The following is a 19,103-nucleotide window of genomic DNA, read 5'->3' as shown; positions in this document are numbered from 1 at the left end:
CCTTCCCTTCCTTTCCTTCCTTCCTTCCTTTCTTCCTTCCTTTCCTTCCTTCCTTCCTTCCTTCCTTCCTTCCCTTCCTTCCTTCCTTTCCTTCCTTCCTTTCCTTCCTTCCTTCCTTCCTTTCCTTCCTTCCTTTCTTTCTTTCTTTCCTTCCTTCCTTCCTTCCTTCCTTCCTTCCTTCCTTCCTTCCTTCCTTCCTTCCTTCCTTCCTTCCTTCCTTTCCTCCCTTCCTAAGATTTTAACTTCCACTTAAATTTACACTCCGGGCACTGCAGTAGATTTAATTGCAGTATCCTTTCCTCACTCCAAGCCAAAGCCTCAAACATTAGGAATACCCGTTATATACTGTATCAAGGAACAGTTGGCCACCAAACTGCCTTTCATCTTTTTTCTTCGGCATCCTCTTATTACAGTATTTGCATCTCCCAAGCGTTTAGGGGTATTATGCAGACATTTTCTGCAGTGTTGGCAGTGTCAGTTTGATGTGTTTTTTTTTAAAGAACCAAGTTTGATGCCTTTTCTCTTGCTGAAGTAACTTCCCACAAAAACCCTTACATTAAGCAAACATTTTTTAAAAAAAATTAAGATAGGACTTTGAGATTTGTAAAATATTTTAACTATTACTCATTTCTCTTTCTATCCTTTCCCTTTACACATGTGACTGATTACTTTCTTTTCTGCAGAGACCTCCTGAAAGTTTTGTAGGCTTGATGGTGTGTGTGTGTAAAGGCTTTTCCCCTCTTCATTGATGGCCAGTGTTTCCCAAGAGCAAGTTTTGTTCATTCTTTTAAATAAAAGTTTGGGACATATTTGGGAAAGACTTGGAAGAAACAAGGAGAAGTTAGACAGCCACCATCAATCCCTCCCCCCCCCCACACACATTTCCCTCTGGCAGGAAAAAAAAACCTTTTAAAGGAGAGAGATCAAGATTGATCAACTTCAGTAAACAAAATGTGCAGTTTGTAAGAGTTGGCCTGTCAGCTATTGTATATTGTAAGAGAAATTCTCTAATATATATATATACATATATTTAAAAATCCCCTCCCCCAGTTTCAGGTGAGTAGACTACAAATCCCATCTGCATAGGTAAGAATCCTCATGTGTCCTACAAAACTGGGTGGCATTTCTTTTCTGCTTTGGTGAGTCCAGATAGCGGCAAATTTCTTCTCCACCCCCCACCCACCCCCCATCTGCATGTAACAGTTTCCTCCTCCTTTTTTTCTTTTGCAAATAAGTGCATTAAGAATCGATAGATTAAATCCAGGCGCTGCTGAAAGATGCAGAGCACACTGAGTCCCCAAGAGCCTCTACGGAAGGCTGCTCAACTCTGCCGATGTGCGTTTAGGGTTCGAAATGAGTTCGGGTCTCTTTCAGCAGGCTTGCTTTTGGCAGGTGCTGCTCCTCCCCTCAAGAGCTTGGCTTCCCTTCCTTGTGCGGCAGCTTCTGGCTCTGAAGCTTTCATTGAAAGTGGCTGAAAAGGAGAACATCTAGCTGATTTGTTTTCTTTCCCATTAAGCTGTTGGAGGCTGCTTGGAACTCTTGAATGCATCCCAAGTTCTGGCTGTTCATTTCTTAAGTTACCCGCCTCTCTAGATGCATTTTCCTTTTGAACTGGTGATTTACTGTGAATACATCTCCCGCATTGGGTTGCCGGAAGTGGTACCGAGGCTTTTTTTTTCTAAAAAAATAAAATAAAAAAACCTACTCCACTCTCTCAAAGCCTAAATGAATGAAAATGCAGCGAGGACTAGCAAAGAGACCATACAGATCCACTGAGAACTTGGCTGAGTAAATACGCGATGATAAAACCTGCCTTTTTTCCTATGGTTAACCATCTCTCCTATTTCCCTCCCTCCCTCCCTCCCTCCCTCCCTCTCTCTCTCTCTCTTTCTTCTTTCAATTCAGCAAGGCTTTTATAAAAACAAGATTTTAAGGGAATAGTCTCTTCAGCATGCTAATTATTGGCTAAATTGCAAGGCTAACCCCTACCCCCCCCAAAAAATAAGGTCACTTTTGCACAGCTTTGAGAGACCTCTTGCCTTCTATCTCATTCGGGTTTTTTTAGCATCTTGAGGAAAGGCTGGTGCATTGCAAAGGCCAGCGTTGGCACTGGCTGTCATCTAAGAATGCCTCTGGGCTCCGTTGGGGGGCTGAGGCTTTCTTAGATCACAAGACAAAAATGGTGGATGGCTGCAGCCCAGCGATTCAGTGGATGATTGCCTAGAAAAAAAATAAAAATAAAAATGAAGGCTGGTGTTGATTAGGAATGTCCTGGAGCCTCCAGGCTAGAGTCCATCCTGAAGGGGCTAGAGGAGACGGAACGAAGCAAAGATAGCTTTTTAAAAAAACTTGTCTCAGTGTATTTTGTCTCAATAAAGGAAAATATTTGTAGCTCAGGGCTGAAATGAGGGGTCCTTGATGCTCTCTGGTCTTGGTTTTTTTCCTTCCTTGCAGACGTTTCATGACCCACACTAGATTACACGATCATTGCTAGTGCTGTACTAGCCTTGATGATGTTACCTAGTTTGGGTAATGAAACATCTATATTTTGCCTTGCCAGGTTGGTCAGGTTAGTTCACTATGTTTGTTTAGGCATGGTGTGCATACAGCTTGTGGAACATTCCCGAACAGAGGGACTTTTAATTTATTTGTTTTTCCCCTGCAGGTTACTCTGGGAATTGTAGTTCAGGGGAAAGGTGAATGAGATGTAAGAGAACAGTATTCTCTACATCAGGGCTTTTCAACTAGTGGTAGGGGTACCACCTGTGGTACATTGGCACCTGGCAGGTGGTACACAACCATCCTAGAAAAGTTGTAGCAGGGGAGGGGAATGAGCTGAACCGGTGGCAGCACCGCAGAAGCCTAAGCGAGAGATGGCTGGAGCTAGGCGACTGGTGGTACTCGGATGTTGCCATATCCTAAAAGTGGTACAATGGGTGAAAAGGTTGAAAATCCCTGCTCTACATTGACCTGGCACCCTTTCAAAATAAATATATGGCCACTCTTTGAGAATGTCACAAGCATGCTACATTCTTATCAGAAGGAAGGTGGGAATTGTTTTTTTTTGTCCAAATGATCATCAGGATTTGTATTGGCTACTGAAAGCCTGGGAAACAGTAAAGATTTCTGAGTCACTGCCTTTTCTGCCTCCAAGACCTGAATCTATTTACAAAGCAGTATTGCTTTTCTCTCAGGATAAAAACCTCCTAAATTCTCAGTATATCCTGTTTGGCAGGGATCCAGTCAAACTGAAAAATAGGTGCATGAGAGGAAATTGATGTTCCATCCTTCCAAGAGCAATTTCGAATGTTGATACCCTCACCAGCCATTATCAAGGCTTACCAAAGAAAAGATGTTTAACATTCTCATGACCTATTTCTGCCTTTTCTTAGTGAATGGATTATGAGCTGTAGCTTTCAAGCTGAATGAGTAAAGTGAGACTCCTTCAAAACCAGCCTGCATTTATGCATTCCTGCTACTAAATTTAGCAGGAAACTAACTAGGTTTTTTTTCCCTCTTTCAACAATTTGCTTAGGAGAGGGGAGTATTAAACCTTCTCCCACAATTCTATGTCTTTATGCTTTGTGTGTGTGTTAGAAAAAATGGGAATAAGGACTAAGCATCTCTTTTGGAGCAATATCTGGTTTGCATGTTTAAATTTTCATTTATCTATGAAACACTATTGAAGTGTTCAGAGTGGATTGTTGTATTTTTCTTTTATTATATATCCATTCTGAGGATTTAAGAGTTTATCTTTCTGAAGCAAACAAGATTTTTGTTCTAGGTTAGAATAGAATAGAGCTGGAAGGGACCTTGGAGGTCTTCTAGTCCAGCCCCCCACTCAAGCAGGAGAACCTATACCATCTCAGACAAGTGACTGTCCAGTCTCTTCTTAAAAACCTCCAGTGATGGAGCACCCATGATTTCTGAGGGCAAGCTGTTCCACTGGTTAATTGTTCTTTTGGTTTACAGTGACAACAAGAATATTTGATAAACTGGAGAAAATCCAGTTAACAAAGCTGTTTGGAAAATAAAGCACATTAAAATTATCGTATTACTGATCAGTTTTCAACAATGATAGGGTATAATTTGGGATCTCAAAAGAGTTTTATACTTTTTATAGTAGAATGATAGCTCCACCATTTTTAGCCCAGTGATCATTTTCAAATACTGAAATATATAATGTTGTACCTGTTTATACATCTATATTTATTCATTTAAGAATAGGATATGGTTCGATCATAAATTGTGAAGAATTAGGTGATGGAGGACAATTCCATCTCTGGCTTACTAAGAATCTAGTCTAGGAATATCTTATGACTTTTGAATGAGTTTAGAACTTTGTGGATTTCATTTCAGGATATTGAAGCAAGTTGCTTGTGGATTGGTTGAAAGTCTGTACATTATTACCATGAAGAAATTAAGGAAAATAGTTAAACATTAGATGAATGAAGGAAAGCAACAAAGAGAAACAAAAGCAACTGCAATCAGTTTGACACCATGTTGGACACTTCTAAAGTAAATAAAGATTGATCTTAAGCACTTTTACATATAGTAGATTTGTCAAAAATTAGTCTTGTTGGATAGCCTCATTTCAATTTTTTTGTAGCTGTTGTTCTTAGTAGACAGTGGTAAGGTCTTGACTTCTGCAAAACATTTGATAAAGTGTCCCTTGACGTTCAGATGAACAAACTAGTTAAATATGGGTTGAATGGTAGTGTTTATACAGTGAACCACAGCTAATTCGAACAATAGCCATCAACAATCTCTTCTTTATGAAGTGAGTTATCATGTGAATTGCCTCAGATTTGATCATTAACATTTTTATAAATGATAATCCTTTTCAAGGGTCCAAAAAGATGCCACACAAAAGAAATTTAAGAGCTGTTCTCAATCATTCAAGAATGCAGTACGCAAAATAATCAATTCAAATTATATATTCCAATGAAATGTTAGATGAAAAATGTCTTTAACAATAGGATAATGAGACAATTAAAGAAATTAGTTACTGGGTATTTTCAGTGCTTTAACTTGAACCCAACAACCAAAATGGTTCTAGAATTCTGTGAAATGTGTAGTAGCTCCTGCTCCCAAATCTGAAAAAGTACGTAATATTTTTGTGTCTGAATGTGTTTGTTTTGATAAAAGTTCATAACAGATTGACTGTGCTACCACACTAGCCATTTGTTGTACTAATAATCAATTCCTCAATTGGGGTTGAATGGTTGCCATGGTAATCTGAGTCCCGTAATTCCAATTTGAGTTCTCTGTCTCGGTCTTACCATCTGTATATAGTCTGACATAACTCAAAGTTGCCTTTTGAGAATAGGAAAGACCAATTATAGAACATAATTGTAGCATGACATTTTAAAAGAATAGAAGGAACACCACCAGGGTGTTATTTATGATCTAAAACCACAGGTATCTGTTGATTATTTGGCTTTGTTACTGTAGTAGTTCTTTAGAACGTTAAAGTGCTGAACTTTTGTGGTGAGCTGCTGTTTTTCAGGAATCATAGCAATAGCACGTAGACTTATATACCACTTTGTAGTGCTTTACAGCCCTCTCTAAGAGACAGCCTATTGCCCCCAACAATCTGGGTCCTCATTTTACCTGCATCGGAAGGATGGAAGACTGAGTCATCTTTGAACTGGTCTGGATCGAACTGCTGGTTTGGGCAGTGTTACCCTGCAAAACTGGATTCGAACCATTGTACCACCATGGCTCTGTTATTACTTTATTGCTGGTAAAGGTAGAACCCGTATGTTCCATATAGCAGAGGTCCCCAATCTTGCTTGTGGACTTCAACTCCCAGAATTCCTCAGCCAGCATGAACAACCACCTTGGTTAGCAATGGAAATGCTGGCTCCCAATTGTGGTCTTATGTAGACGACTACCTGTATTTTCAATTGAGAAGTTAAAAATTGTGTTTATAGAACTTCAGTTGCACTTGATTCAAAATTGTCATTTTAACTTTCAGAATTTCCTGGCTTAATTCTATGCATCCCCCAATTCATTCAGTTGTTTGCTTCAAACAAAAACATTTTGAGAATGCAATTTTTGAAGTTTTAAATAAGATTTTTTTACACATCCTTTAAAAATTTATTCCTGCTTTTGGAATGGATTGCAAAGGAAGTCCACAAACCTAATGCCGCTAAGGTTTAATTCTGTTTAGAAAAAAATCTTAGCATTTTATGAACTAAAACATATTAAGTCTTAGTAAATATCTTTAAAGTTATTTATTCCAGATATTGGTCCCCAGTGTTCTCCTTATGGACTGACTTTTATGGGTGAATTAAGATAATTCATGATATGTGATACAACAAAACTGCAGTATTGGGGTTGCTGTGATAGATGATACAATAGAATTCACCTGACCTTTACTGTCAATTATCATTATGCAAGAATTCTCTAGTGGATAAGGTTGCATCTTCGTTCTTAGGGATCAACAACCATTCTTTAAAAAGAGAGATAATCATTCAGCAACCACAATTTGTATATACAACTGGTTCTTCCCTCATTTGAGGTTTTGCTCTAAGAAAGCGGTTAAATCCCCATAGAACACAGGCAGTAACTTGTAAGAAAAGGCCTTGGCATCTAGCTCATATTTTGGAGTCAGAATGATGATGCATTACCTAGGTCAAGTTGCTGTTCTCTCCCCTTTCTTCCCCCCCCCCAAGCTGATTAAGAGGCAGTACTACTCTCTGGACTCAATAGCTCTATTTGAAAACTGTGAGCCGCTTACCAGATGTTTTATAGCCACTGCACTGGAATTCCTTAAGTCAGCTCCCTGGAATGACAAGTTTTTACAAGTCCAGTACAGGTAGGAATATGAACAGGATACTGCTCCAGAGCTCTTAGAAAATCTGGAGGAAAATATTTTTTGAAGGGGCAGAGATTATCTTGTCCCCAAAGATACTTATTTGGGTGGGTGTAGGGGAGGAATCGTTGCAGATCAGACCAATCTACCTGAGATGTTGTCAATATGTGATCTGACTCCCATTGCTGAAAAGCCACTGTTGGAGCTGGGATACCTTCAAACATTAACAAAAAGGCTTTAGAAACTGAGGGACACCCATGCGTAAGGCAGCAACAATTGCATTCTTCATCTGCTCAAGGACTGAACTGAGAAGAAGTCTCTGAAATACAGCTTTTGCAGGTTCTAGCTGCATTTACATCTTGGGTCAAGCTATAGATTATTTTAACAATGGTTTGTGGAACAAGACATCCTTTTTTTTTTTTAACCAGACCTGGAATTAAAGTATGCCAAAGTATAAGCCACAATTTACACATTGTAAGGGTAATGTGCCATGTCGTATTGTACCAGATAATCCCCATTCATCCAGACAGACAAATCTTGTTACGGGAGCCAATCGTATCATATCTAATGAATTCTTGCAAATAACCCTCACAAAGATGCCATCAAATGACTTAGGATACTGTGTGGCTACATCCTGAAAGTCTGATTGGAGCAGTGGCAGTGATGCTTCACCTTTATCAATCACTGTTTTTATGTAGAAAAGACATTTGACTGAAAATAAGGCCACTGTGCATGTTGTGCTGCTTTATCTTCAGTTCGAAGTCTAGGAGTTATACTTAGTACGCACAAGTGGAAGCTAAGATGGGAGGCAGGCAGTGAATCTGTAAGTATAGCTAGTGAAGTAATTCTATAATGGATAAGAAGACATTGTAACGCCACCTGGCATATTTGTTAAATATACTTAAACTTCAAAATCATCTGGGCGAGAACTAGGCACTATACTATGAAGTCATGGTGCTCTTGATACTGAGTTTTCTATTAAGAGTTGCACCATTCCATAGTATATTGGCAGTCCTTGACTTATGACCACAATTGGAACTGGAATTTCCATTGCTAAGAGATGCATTATTGAGTCGTGCCTATTTTTACGACCTTTTTTGGCTGCAGTTGTTTTGGTACAGTCATTAAGTGAATCTGATCTCCCCCATTGACTTTGCTTCTTAGAAGCCCCCTAGGAAGGTCATGACCCAAGGATGTTGCCACTGTTGTAAGTACACGCCAGTTGCCAAGCAATTGAATTTTGATCACAAGACTGTGGGCATGTTGCAATGGTCATAAATGCAAGGACTGGTCATAAGACTTTTTTCAATGCTGTTGTAATTTCTGATTGTTGTTAAGAATGGTTGTTAGTCAAGGACTACCTATAGTAAGTGATATGAAAGCAACAGGCGAGTAAAGATTAGCAGTGCTGCCTGAATTGTTGAAAATAATTGCTTTTGAATTACGGGAAGCTACTTTTTGAATGACAAAGGAGCCAAAAGGTAACAGTAATTGGTTTGTCATTTGTTCATTTTTATGTGACTCTTCCTTTAGAGTGCAGAGCTCTATCTGAAGAAGAACCGTTCATGCTTTCAATCCTGGGAGAAAATATCACACAAAACAAGAGAGAAAAATAGAAGCCAACCAGAGGGACCTAAAAAGGTGTTTTGTTTAAAAACCTAATGAGCAGGTGCCTCTTTGGTTCCAGGTTTTCATAGACAAGTTTATTATAATCTACTATGTATGTGTTATACACACAGACCTGCAGGAAAGTGTGTCTGTGTTCACAATGAATGAGGAAAATGGCTGTACATTTTGACATTGAAAGCTGAGCAAGCATTAAGAGCTAAGAGAGAAATCTACGTTTTATAAAATCAGCTGAAACAGAATATATTTTTCAATTTGTTAATAAACCAGATTTTGATTTTTCAGGGTTATTTTTTAACAGTGCTCTCCTTTTTTATGTTTATAAAGCTCCGTACCAAATTGGTTTTCGAGGAAGGTTAAATAATGCATGAGAGGTTTACCCAAATGCTCGTATTCTTGCATTTTATTAAGTACAAGAGGCCAGCATAATGTTTTATAATGCCTTGGTGGCAATAATACTTCCAAGGCATAGTGTTTACATCTTAAATATTTAATACAAAGAATTCTCTGTTTACTAACCTTTTAAAAAATGTCTTTTTTGAATTGACTTCATGTCTGTGTAATTTTCTTGACAGTTTTATGGGAAAGTTTTGCTGTCATCTGGGATATTTGTTGGGCTCTTCTGTACAACTCACTGGGTTATGACAAAACGTAGTCCTCTTGAAGACAGCTAGACACGCATTGTTGGCATAATCCTTTAATGAGGGGTCTTCAAACTTGGCAACTTTTAAGACTGGTGGACTTCAACTGCCAGAATTCCTCAGCCAGCTAGCTGTGAGGAATTCTGGGAGTTGAAGTCCACAAGTCTTAAAGTTGCCAAGTTTGAAGAGCCCTGGATTAGACTTAATGATCTCCAAGGTTCATGCCAATGATTACGCTTTATTATTTTGTGAATATAAAATTTTACAATGATCTACCCTCATTCTGTGAAAAAGTAGGTAAAGGTAAAGGTTCCCCCACTCATGCGTGCTAGTCGCTTCCGACTCTAGGGGCCGGTGCTCATCTCCGTTTCAAAGCCGAAGAGCCAGCACTTGTCCGAGGACGTCTCCGTGGTCATGTGGCCGGCATGACTAGATGCCAAAGGCACACGGAACGCTGTTACCTTCCCACCGTAGTGGTCCCTATTTTTCTACTTGCATTTTTTACGTGCTTTCGAACTGCTAGGTTGGCAGAAGCTGGGACAAGTAACAGGCGCTCACTCTGTTATGCGGCACTTGGGATTCGACCCGCCAAACTGCCGACCTTCTGATCGACAAGCTCAGCGTCCTAACCCACTGAGCCACCACGTCCCTGTGAAAAAGTAGAGAGAATGTTATCTTTTTTTTCTTCTTCCATTCAAGTTATGTCAATTGTCAGAGTCTGCAGTTTTCTTGGCAAGGTTTTTCTAGGACTGGTTTGCACTTGCCTCTTTCCTTGGGCTGAGAGAAAGTGACTGGCCCAGGGTCACCCAACTGGCTTCATGTCTAAGGTGATACTGGAACTCTCGGTCTCCCAGTTTCTAGCCTGGTGAAACTATTTCTTAGGATCATTTTAGTTATGCTTAATTAAATGTAAATAGAAATGATTTTTTTTGTCATAAACTCATCTTTTAAATGTTGGAGTGTGACTCTTAATGGGATCTTCTACCTAGAAAAAGTTTGTACCATTATGATATACCTTTAAGAATAGATACCACATCTTTTATTTAGTAAAATTGAACTTTCCCTCTGTAGATCTAAGTCGTATAAATGTGATTTCCAAAAACATCTGATCACGCTAGAACGACTGCAATAAATCCAACAATTTAGCATTCAGAACAAGCTGCCCAAGCATTGTGCTTGACTGCTTGCCTCTTCCAGTCATCCTCTAAAGCATGGGTGTCCAACCTTGGCAACTTTTAAGATGGCTGGCTAGGGAATTCTGGGAACTGAAGTTCACAAGTCTTAAAGTTGCCAAGGTTGGACACCCTTGCTGTGAAGCCTTTACTTCTTTTTGCAACTAACTGCAGCTACTCATTTGCCCAAAATCAGAATTGTTGGTAGTGCTAATTAGGTTTAGAACAGCATTTCTGAACCTTCCTAACTTAAAGATGTGTGGACTTCAACGCTCAGAATTACCCAGTTGGGGTGCTGCCACATCTTAAAAGTAGCTAAGCTTGAGAAAGATTGCTATAGAGAAAGGCTTGAAGTTATAATGTTTTCCTGAAACAGAGCTGGGAAACTTCATAGCTAGAATGTATCTGGAAGGCGTTAGGTAAGGAAGGTCACTGTACTTAGAACCTGCCATTAAAAATTGTGACTATTCTTTCTTTGTAAAGAACCTGTTTTGAAAAAGATATTCTTTCTGCTTTCTTCCTTTAGATGCGTACCACTCGCAAAGTCTCTGTATGGCCTGTAGGGCTAGTGGGGGGCCGACGCTACGAGCGCCCAATTGTGGAAAAAGGCAAAGTTGTTGGCTGGTACACTGGTTGGCGGGCAGGTAGGCCTTTTGCCATTGATATGGCAGGTGAGTACCTCTTCAGAAATCTCAGCAATTAATGTAGAAATGGGCATAGATATTAACACTTCTACTTATTGAAATAATAAGTATAAGCCTGCAAACTCCTGGATCTTATTGTGAGCAGAATCACTTAGAATTCTGGTAGTTTTGGCTTTTAAAATACTTATTTATCAGCAGTACCTTTCTGATTGGTAAGAAGTTCAAGAAGTTTGTAGAAATTTATGGGATTGGTATCTTAATAAACTATGGATTTTAATTTAGTAACTTTAACTGTCTTTTATTGTCAGGAGCATCCTGACAAAACTCAATGACCTTTTTTAATTCTCAGGGAATTCTGAATCAAATTGAATTGAATCACAGATTTTTGGACATCTTGGCCAGCACAACACTAGACCCACCAAAACCCAGTTTTATTCTATCTGTGTTGATGCTGGGGTTTTTTTTGTTTTGTTTTTAAAAGGATCCCTAATCTAGGAACTGCCTTGCAAACCAACATACTGTTGCCAATATTCCACCAAGTAAGAGGCCTTTTCTGTGACTTTTAAGTTTGAAAACTGCTAGTTCATCAAAAAGATGAATAATTTTGCACAAGCTGCCAGTTGAAGTGACTTGTAGGCAGATAATAGCTTGAAACGCTTTGCTTAAAGGAGAAATTGACAATAGCCAGCAAAGCAGGAAGACTTCAAAAATTAATCTTGTCAATCTTCAGCCGTATTGTAGGCTGCATAGTTAGCCTGCATGCTTGGTCAATCTCTTGTATATGCTAAAGGCATTTCAAATGCTGTCTGAATTGCTTTTGATGCAGTCACAGATCTATGCCTGCACAACTAGTTTTGAATTTTGATTCATGGGCGTGTGGCTAGGAAAGTGGTGAGCATGGAGGAAAGGGCTGTATAGACATATGGTTTATATTTCCTGCTTTGCAATTTATTCATGCGTTGCTGGTGAAATGATCCGGCTTATTAAAAACTTTCTATAAAATGTTTAGCAAATTAAAATAATAGCGGGAGAATTACTGAGAGTTGCTTCACTCCAACACCAGATTCTGTACTTTTTAATTATGAATAATATTGAGCAAATTGAAATGGGCTAATGCCCTAAGCTATGATTTGTTTGATCATGTTTATTGAATAAACCATAATTTGCCAAATTTCCCCAACTTATATTCTCCCTTTCCTCAGGCTCTTATGCTATGAAGGATTCAATAAATGTCTTTGTCTTCATTTAAAATTGTTTTGGGAAGACTGTACCGAAAGACAGGATATAAATAATAATAAGTCAGTAAGTAATGGGCAAAGCCAGAAAATATTTGTAAATGACGGCTGAATTTATGTAACAAGCTATGCCAAAATTAACGAACTCACATTATGACCTGGTTATTACAGTGTGTATATAGCTTTCATTCAGTCATACAGGGGATTGTCAAAATTCTTAGGTGAATACTGTGTGGAAGCCAACTTGGAACCTGATTGAACGTAGGCTGTTAGATGCATCAATGCATCATACTCGGGGATTAGATTTGCATGACTTCCCTGATCAAGCTGCATCCTTGGTAAGATGATTTATCCCCTGTGCTAATGGTACTTGGTAACTGATGACCCACTGAACTGGCAGTCGGAATCCTTGGAGTCCCAATGAAGCCAGCTGATAAACTATTGGTGCTTGGAAGTAGAAAGGACAGACTCAGGCTCCTACCTTGTTCAGATGACATAGCTTGAGGCATGAAGAGTCAGTTTAGCTCCAAAAAGTCCCAAGTTGTTTGAGGGTAACATTGATTACTTCTAGGTTAATTTCTAGAACAGTAGAAGGTTGGTGTTTTTATGTAACGCTTTACTCTAAAACCAGATAGACAATATTTGAACAGTTGAACCCAGCCTCTGTGTGTGTGTGTGTGTGTGTGTGTGTGTGTGTGTATTGGAAGATGTAACTAGTTGTGGTTTCCCATTAAAAAGTAAAGATACCCCCTCAAATTGAGCTCAATGTCTAGGAATATTTTTTTTTCCTTTTGGCAGAGTTGTGAAGATGATTTCCTGTAGACATGTTCCAGGATGTTTTTAACCCTGTTATTTTTTTTCCAGCTTCTTTCAACACCTCTAGAATTTTCATTACCTGAATATGAATATGTGCAGCAAAAACAATTTTCGCAGATTGTAGTTCAGATTTCACACATTAATTCCTATATTAAGTAGGTTGTTCATAAATGAAACCAAATGCCATCTCGAACTTCCCACTCAGGACTTAACAGGAGAAGAGTTACATTACCCCCTAAGCATCTGATACTAATTCTTGTTATTTTTAAAACTTAAAAGACTATTAAAGATATATTTAACTCTTAAAAGTTTTGAAAGCTAACTGGTTGCCTTTACCCTATACATAAAGCTGCAGCTTTATCTGGAAAAATGCAGACTACCTACTTGTCTGAATAATGGCTAGGAGACTCAATCAGAATGCTGAGTCCCAGCAATACCTTGAAGATGAAAAAAGAAAGTAATGTTCATCAGTCAGGAGCAACAGAATATTAAACATTTCCCTAAACTAATTTTTCGTTCTCCTTCCCTTGTCAGTCCAATCACCTTCCTTCTCTTCCTCCGTAAGCTCTCCCTTTCACCTTAAATTGGAAGTAGAATAAAGCTACTTCAGAAGAACTAGTGAAAAACATCTATTAAGGGACGATGCAGTACTAAACTTTGCAACCCAACATGATGCTGAGATGTTGTGCAAGAGTTTGTATAGTGTGTGACTCAGATGACAGAACTCCTTTATGTTTCAAGTTGTTTCTAATTCATAACTCTTGTAGATGTGTTCCATTACAACTAACAAAATGGATGCAAGAATAAAAATATTGGTGAATGTAGGGAATCACTACTTGTGTTCTTGTATCTTTCAAGGACTTTCTGACTTCTTAACAGCAATGTACCTTGTAAAGATTGTAGTCTTTAGCGATAAGCTTTTTTTAAAAAGCAGCTCCATACCAATTTCAAATTTAAGAACCAACACTTGCTGACTTTCAAGGATCTCATCATATATGGATTACTCTGTTTCAAATGTAATGTTCTTTCAAAATATATTCATTTAAATGGTATTAACGTTTGCCATACTCCTCATAATTAAGTCAAAAGCTTGAACAGAAATAATGTTAAGGATAAAATGCCATTTTTATTCCAGAGCTGCACAAAATTTTCTGGACTATGGGCTACACTTATATTGGGGGATGGAAGGCATATGGTTACTTTTCTAAAAATAGTGGGGCCAAGACAAAAACTAGATTTGATTGCATTTCATTTTCATTTAAAATCAGTTAAGATAGAATATAGCTAATGAGATTATTTTCCAATAATTTAATACATTTTTAGTGTCATTCAAATGTATAATTTGGTTAAGGTCTTAAAGGTTGCAAGTTGTGACTCTACAGAGAGGAATTCCTTGCAACAGATCAGCTTTTACTGAAAGGTTAACAAAACCAGAGGTACTCTGTAATAAACATTAACCAAATTACAGAATAACAGTTGGAAAGGACCTTGGAGGTCTTCTAGTCCAACCCCCTGCTCAATTAGGCAACTCTATACCTTTTCAGACAAATGGTCGTCCATTTTCTTCTTAAGAACCTCCAGTGTTGGAGCATTAATTTTTAAGAATCTGGTTTTGTATCACTTAAGAATTGCATCATTTAAGGATAGGCTATTTCACATATTAAAGTAGTGATGACATGGATTTTGGTTTTAATGTAAATAAAAAAAATGGTCGGCATGTAAATTGATTCAGTCACATTTATTTTTGTTTTAACCATTACATTTACCTTCAGCTTAAATTTTTAATTACAAAGGTGGTGTCAGGGAAGAATCATTGGTCTCATTTTTAAAAAAATCACATTTCCCCTCCAGCCAGCGTTTTGCTCATATGGAAACTCTAACTGCTTATGATGAATGTCACTATTTATACTTTAACAAACCATTTAAAGTTTTAAACAGATATGGAAGAACACAGTTTGTAACTTTTCAGAATAAAGGTGGCCTGTAGCACACCAGTCAGTTTGCATATGTAACAACATGATAGACCATTGCGTGATACTGAGTAAATACTTGGGAACGAATTTGAAACGGTAGGGTTAAACACTCCCTCCCCCCCTTTAATTCTAGAGTTCAATAAAATGTTTATAAAACGATTTTAATTATTATTTGATTTCCAAAGGGTTTGCTGTAAGCCTTCAGGTGATTTTATCCAACCCCAAAGCTGTATTTAGACGCCACGGGACACAACCTGGGATGCAGGAATCTGACTTTCTGAGGCAGATTACCACAATGGAGGAACTGGAGCCCAAAGCCAGCAACTGCACAAAGGTATCAATGTTATTTCTACAATGGTCATTAGTCTCCAACTCAACTTGTGGAGAATCAATGCCAACTAATGTTTTTGTTCAACTTTTTCCAGGTTCTCGTATGGCATACTAGAACAGAAAAGGTAAATCTAGCTAATGAGCCAAAGTATCACCTGGACAATATCAGAATTGAAGTGTGATCTGTCAGCACAAATGGGATATGCCATAATTAATGGATGCATCAGACATGCTTACCATATTCAGACTGTACAAATTGCTGTTGTACAGCTGCAGCCTCTAGCAGCCTAATGGAAGACTGCTGGCAGATAGCTGAAGACGTGTCTACTTAGGCTTCACTTACTTTGCATGCATTTCTCTGTCCTGCTTTAATTTTCTAACTGTTCACATTTCCTTTACACATGTTCAGTGAAGAGGCGGTAATGCACTGAAGTTATTAGTCTAAAAAAAATGAGAAGCTTTTACGGCGTGGCTTCCAGGTTTATTCCTGAATTTAAAAAGCATTGTTTTTAAGGACACAATTCTTATAGAATAAAATAATTACACAATGTTTATGGATTTCTTTAATATAGGGAAGCAACTGCTTATCAATATGAGGCACCATAAAATGTAAACACAATTTACTGGCAGAAACCTGGATACAACTGCAAAGACAAAATTAAATATATAAATTGAGTTCCCCTGTATAGATGCTGTGCAATACACTGTTGATTAATCCTGTATAGTTCTCTATTGGTCAAACCAGCTTCTTTTGACATAGGCAACTCAAAACAGTGGAAAGAAAATTGATGGAGCAGCAGTTCCCTCCAGGTTTATCTCTCTCTCTTGCGAGCCATTTTCCCTGCTCATCACACCATTATAATATCACAGTGAAATGAATGATGAAACAAAATCATTATCACACAAGGAAATGCATATTTCAATGATACAAGGTACATTCTTATTTATATAATTAACATTTTGTTCATACAGTACCTTCTACAGGATCACTGGGTAATTTGCAAGGTGGAGTTTACATTTTAGAGATAGCACTAACATACCTATTTCCCTTATAGGAAACAAATGCTCTACAAGATAAAATAATCTGAGTATGCAGTTGGTCATGTAGCTCTTCTGAAAAGTAAAATTTGCAAAATCAAAACATATTGTGGAATGAAGAAAGCTGCCAATGTATTCAACTTGCTTTTCACTACATCAGAATTGAAGTCAGTACAGACCACAACACGGTCAGTTAAGATTACTTTTTAAATGAATGTTTGAAATTGGCGGAAGGGGTAGTGTACATGGACAGAACAGGGAAATTAGATGTATTTGGGCATGGAATGTCAGGTCTCTGATTTATTTAAACTTCTATATTGCCTTTTCACTTCCAGAGTTGTGTACTGAGGGTTTGGCCCGAGGAACTTCCAGTCCATCCTGCCACTGTGTTTGGTGGTTGGCCAAAGCCCATCATATTATTGGAACTATTCAGAGTCATTCCAGCCATTTGTTGATTCATCTGTGAAACATACAGACAAGACTGTGGTTAGGTGCAGGCATCCAAACATTTCATATTTTATGCTGAAGTGCGCATGTGCACGTACGCACGCACACACACAATATAGATAGGTAGGTAGACAGATAGATGACAGATAGACACTGATGTATTTGCTTACAACATTAATTTCTCACAGCTCAAGTTTTTTTAAAAAAATATGTAAGAAACCCATGCCAAGTACAACCTTTTAAAAATGTCTAAAATTTCCCGGTTTGCGCGCGCAGCACCTGCAGACACACGGGAAGAAGCCTCTCCCCACCGTCCAATCTATCTTCCTTGGAGGACCCTGAAAAGGGTCGAAAGTCACCCTGGAGGTGTGACCACCATGAGGAGGTCCTCCTTGTGATCACGAAAGGGTGGCAGCCCTCCGTTTGATCCAGAGCAGCTCCTCTGGCTGAAACAAGAAGAGATCGGCCATTAAGATGGCCGATCATTAAGCCGTTCCCTGCCGAAAGCCAAAAGCACCATCAAGCACAACAAAGCAATCTGGAGGATCTGGGTGAGATCTTACCTCTCTTATTCCCCTAACTACTTTCCTGTGGGACCTTTTTGAAAATCTCCTCCCTGTCTTTTGAAAGATTGGCGACTGCTTACTTGGGGAACAAAAATTTTAAAGCCTTAAAAGAAACCAAATGATTAAGCTAAAAAATTAAGCAACCTTATTTGTACTTTTGAAATTCCTGGGCTATTAAAAAGCTTTTATTTCTGCGGGGACTGACTACCCTATTTTCTGCTTAAGCTGTGAAAGAAGATGAAAAGAAAAATACTGATTAATTGGATAAAAGCCTCATATCAGTCTGGAAAAAGATTTTACATCTTATTTTATATGCTATTGATGACATCTTGTGGCGAAACCTGGTATAACAACTAAACCTTTTCTTTATTGTGAGAGCTGGCTGAAACACAGATTTGTCCCTAACACTATCTTTAAAGATAAGAATTGAGAACACCTGGCACCGAAAACAATCTCTAGGAATAGTGGAGGTGGACACTCACTGACTCTTATTAAAATAGCCTCCACGAAAGACCTACCTGTAAACATCGAAGAAATGGAGGATTATATTCCACCACTTAACTATAAACTGATACTTGAAACAATTCTGGCACTGGCTGAGCAAACAAAAGCCAGACTGCAAGATAAATCTGACAGCTTAAATCTACCAAATGAAATTTTGACTTTAAATGATGAATTAACAATCCAAAAACAAATATAAGAGGAAATTAAAATCAAAATAGGAGACCCTAAAGAACAACAAATGCAATCTATTGAGAACCTTGATGCCCAATCTCGACTTTAACTATAAAACCTACAATTCAAAAAGCAATAGAAGCCGAAGAAAGCAACACTAAGAAGGAAGATATCAAAGGCTTTCAAATACAGTAAGTTGAGAACCTAGGCAACCAAATAATAACTATAACATTGGTCATCCCCTCTTATCTAAGCCAGACGGAATTGAAAGTAGAAGAAGACCAGACTGAACTAATGACAACTATACCATACCAAACATCGAGAATTGATATATTAAAGCAACATCTTAATAATTACAAAGAGGACACTTTCTTTGCAAAACTGACAATTGGATGGTCTCCCTGGATTCAAACAATGTGTGTTGGAAGAAAGGGAGAGACATTTGAGAATCTAAAGGTACCGATATGGAAGCCTGATTAGCACAAAAAGAAGGCGAGTTAGATTTAAAAGATTGGATTTGTCCTTCTGTTGGGACTTGTAATGATAGAGCTTAAAATTTCTTTTAATGGGCTAAGGGGAATCTTTAAAAGATATAAACTGATTCTATACTTAGGTTTTAGATTTTTAAGGGAAAGCAAAATTAGCTATCAAAACATGACTTTGAATTATATTATAGAATTTGGAATGATATAATAAAAACATTATTTTAATGATGAACTATTAAGATGATGAATAGAATATATTTGTTGTAATGATAGAGATTAAAATTTCTCTTAATGGGACTAAGAGGAACTTTTTAAAAGATATAAACTGATTTTATATTTAACTTCTAGACTTCTAAGAGAAAGGAAAGTTAGCTATTAGAATTGATTCATATTATAGAATCTGGAAGGATACAACAAAAGATATTTTTTCAATAATTGGTGAACTATTAAGATGATAGAATATACTTGTATAAAATAAGAATGCACTGAAATGAACCATGTATGTATTTCAGACAGGATAATTACTATATAATGAATGGGGGAAATGTGGGTTACCCGAAAATTAAGTTTTCTTTTATATATTACAGGCTACTTTGAAATATTTTATTGCAATTAGGTAAAATTCAAAAACAGGA

The 19,103-nt window shown here is 37.9% G+C and overlaps 2 protein-coding genes across 4 annotated transcripts in view; one reads left to right on the top strand and one right to left on the bottom strand.

Moving 5' to 3' along the window:
* Positions 1 to 10,785: 10,785 nt before the first annotated feature.
* B3GAT2 (beta-1,3-glucuronyltransferase 2) lies at positions 10,786 to 15,439 on the top strand (the record flags this gene model as incomplete). Its single annotated transcript, XM_081335969.1, has 3 exons — positions 10,786 to 10,930; positions 15,113 to 15,261; positions 15,353 to 15,439. The coding sequence occupies 3 exons, from the start codon at positions 10,786 to 10,788 to the stop codon at positions 15,437 to 15,439; spliced, it is 381 nt and encodes a 126-aa protein (XP_081192095.1).
* SMAP1 (small ArfGAP 1) overlaps positions 14,680 to 19,103 on the bottom strand; it is a 70,260-nt gene continuing 65,836 nt past the window's right edge. For all 3 annotated transcript variants that reach the window (XM_081335943.1, XM_081335944.1, XM_081335945.1), the window contains one exon: positions 14,680 to 16,755. In XM_081335943.1, the coding sequence (XP_081192069.1) occupies positions 16,621 to 16,755 (135 nt within the window). In that variant the 3' untranslated portion in view covers positions 14,680 to 16,620. The remainder of the gene's footprint in view (positions 16,756 to 19,103) is intronic.

Source organism: Vipera berus (assembly GCF_964194415.1).
Source record: "Vipera berus genome assembly, chromosome: 1".
Lineage (NCBI taxonomy): Eukaryota > Metazoa > Chordata > Lepidosauria > Squamata > Viperidae > Vipera > Vipera berus.
This window is presented reverse-complemented; position numbering and strand designations above follow the sequence as displayed.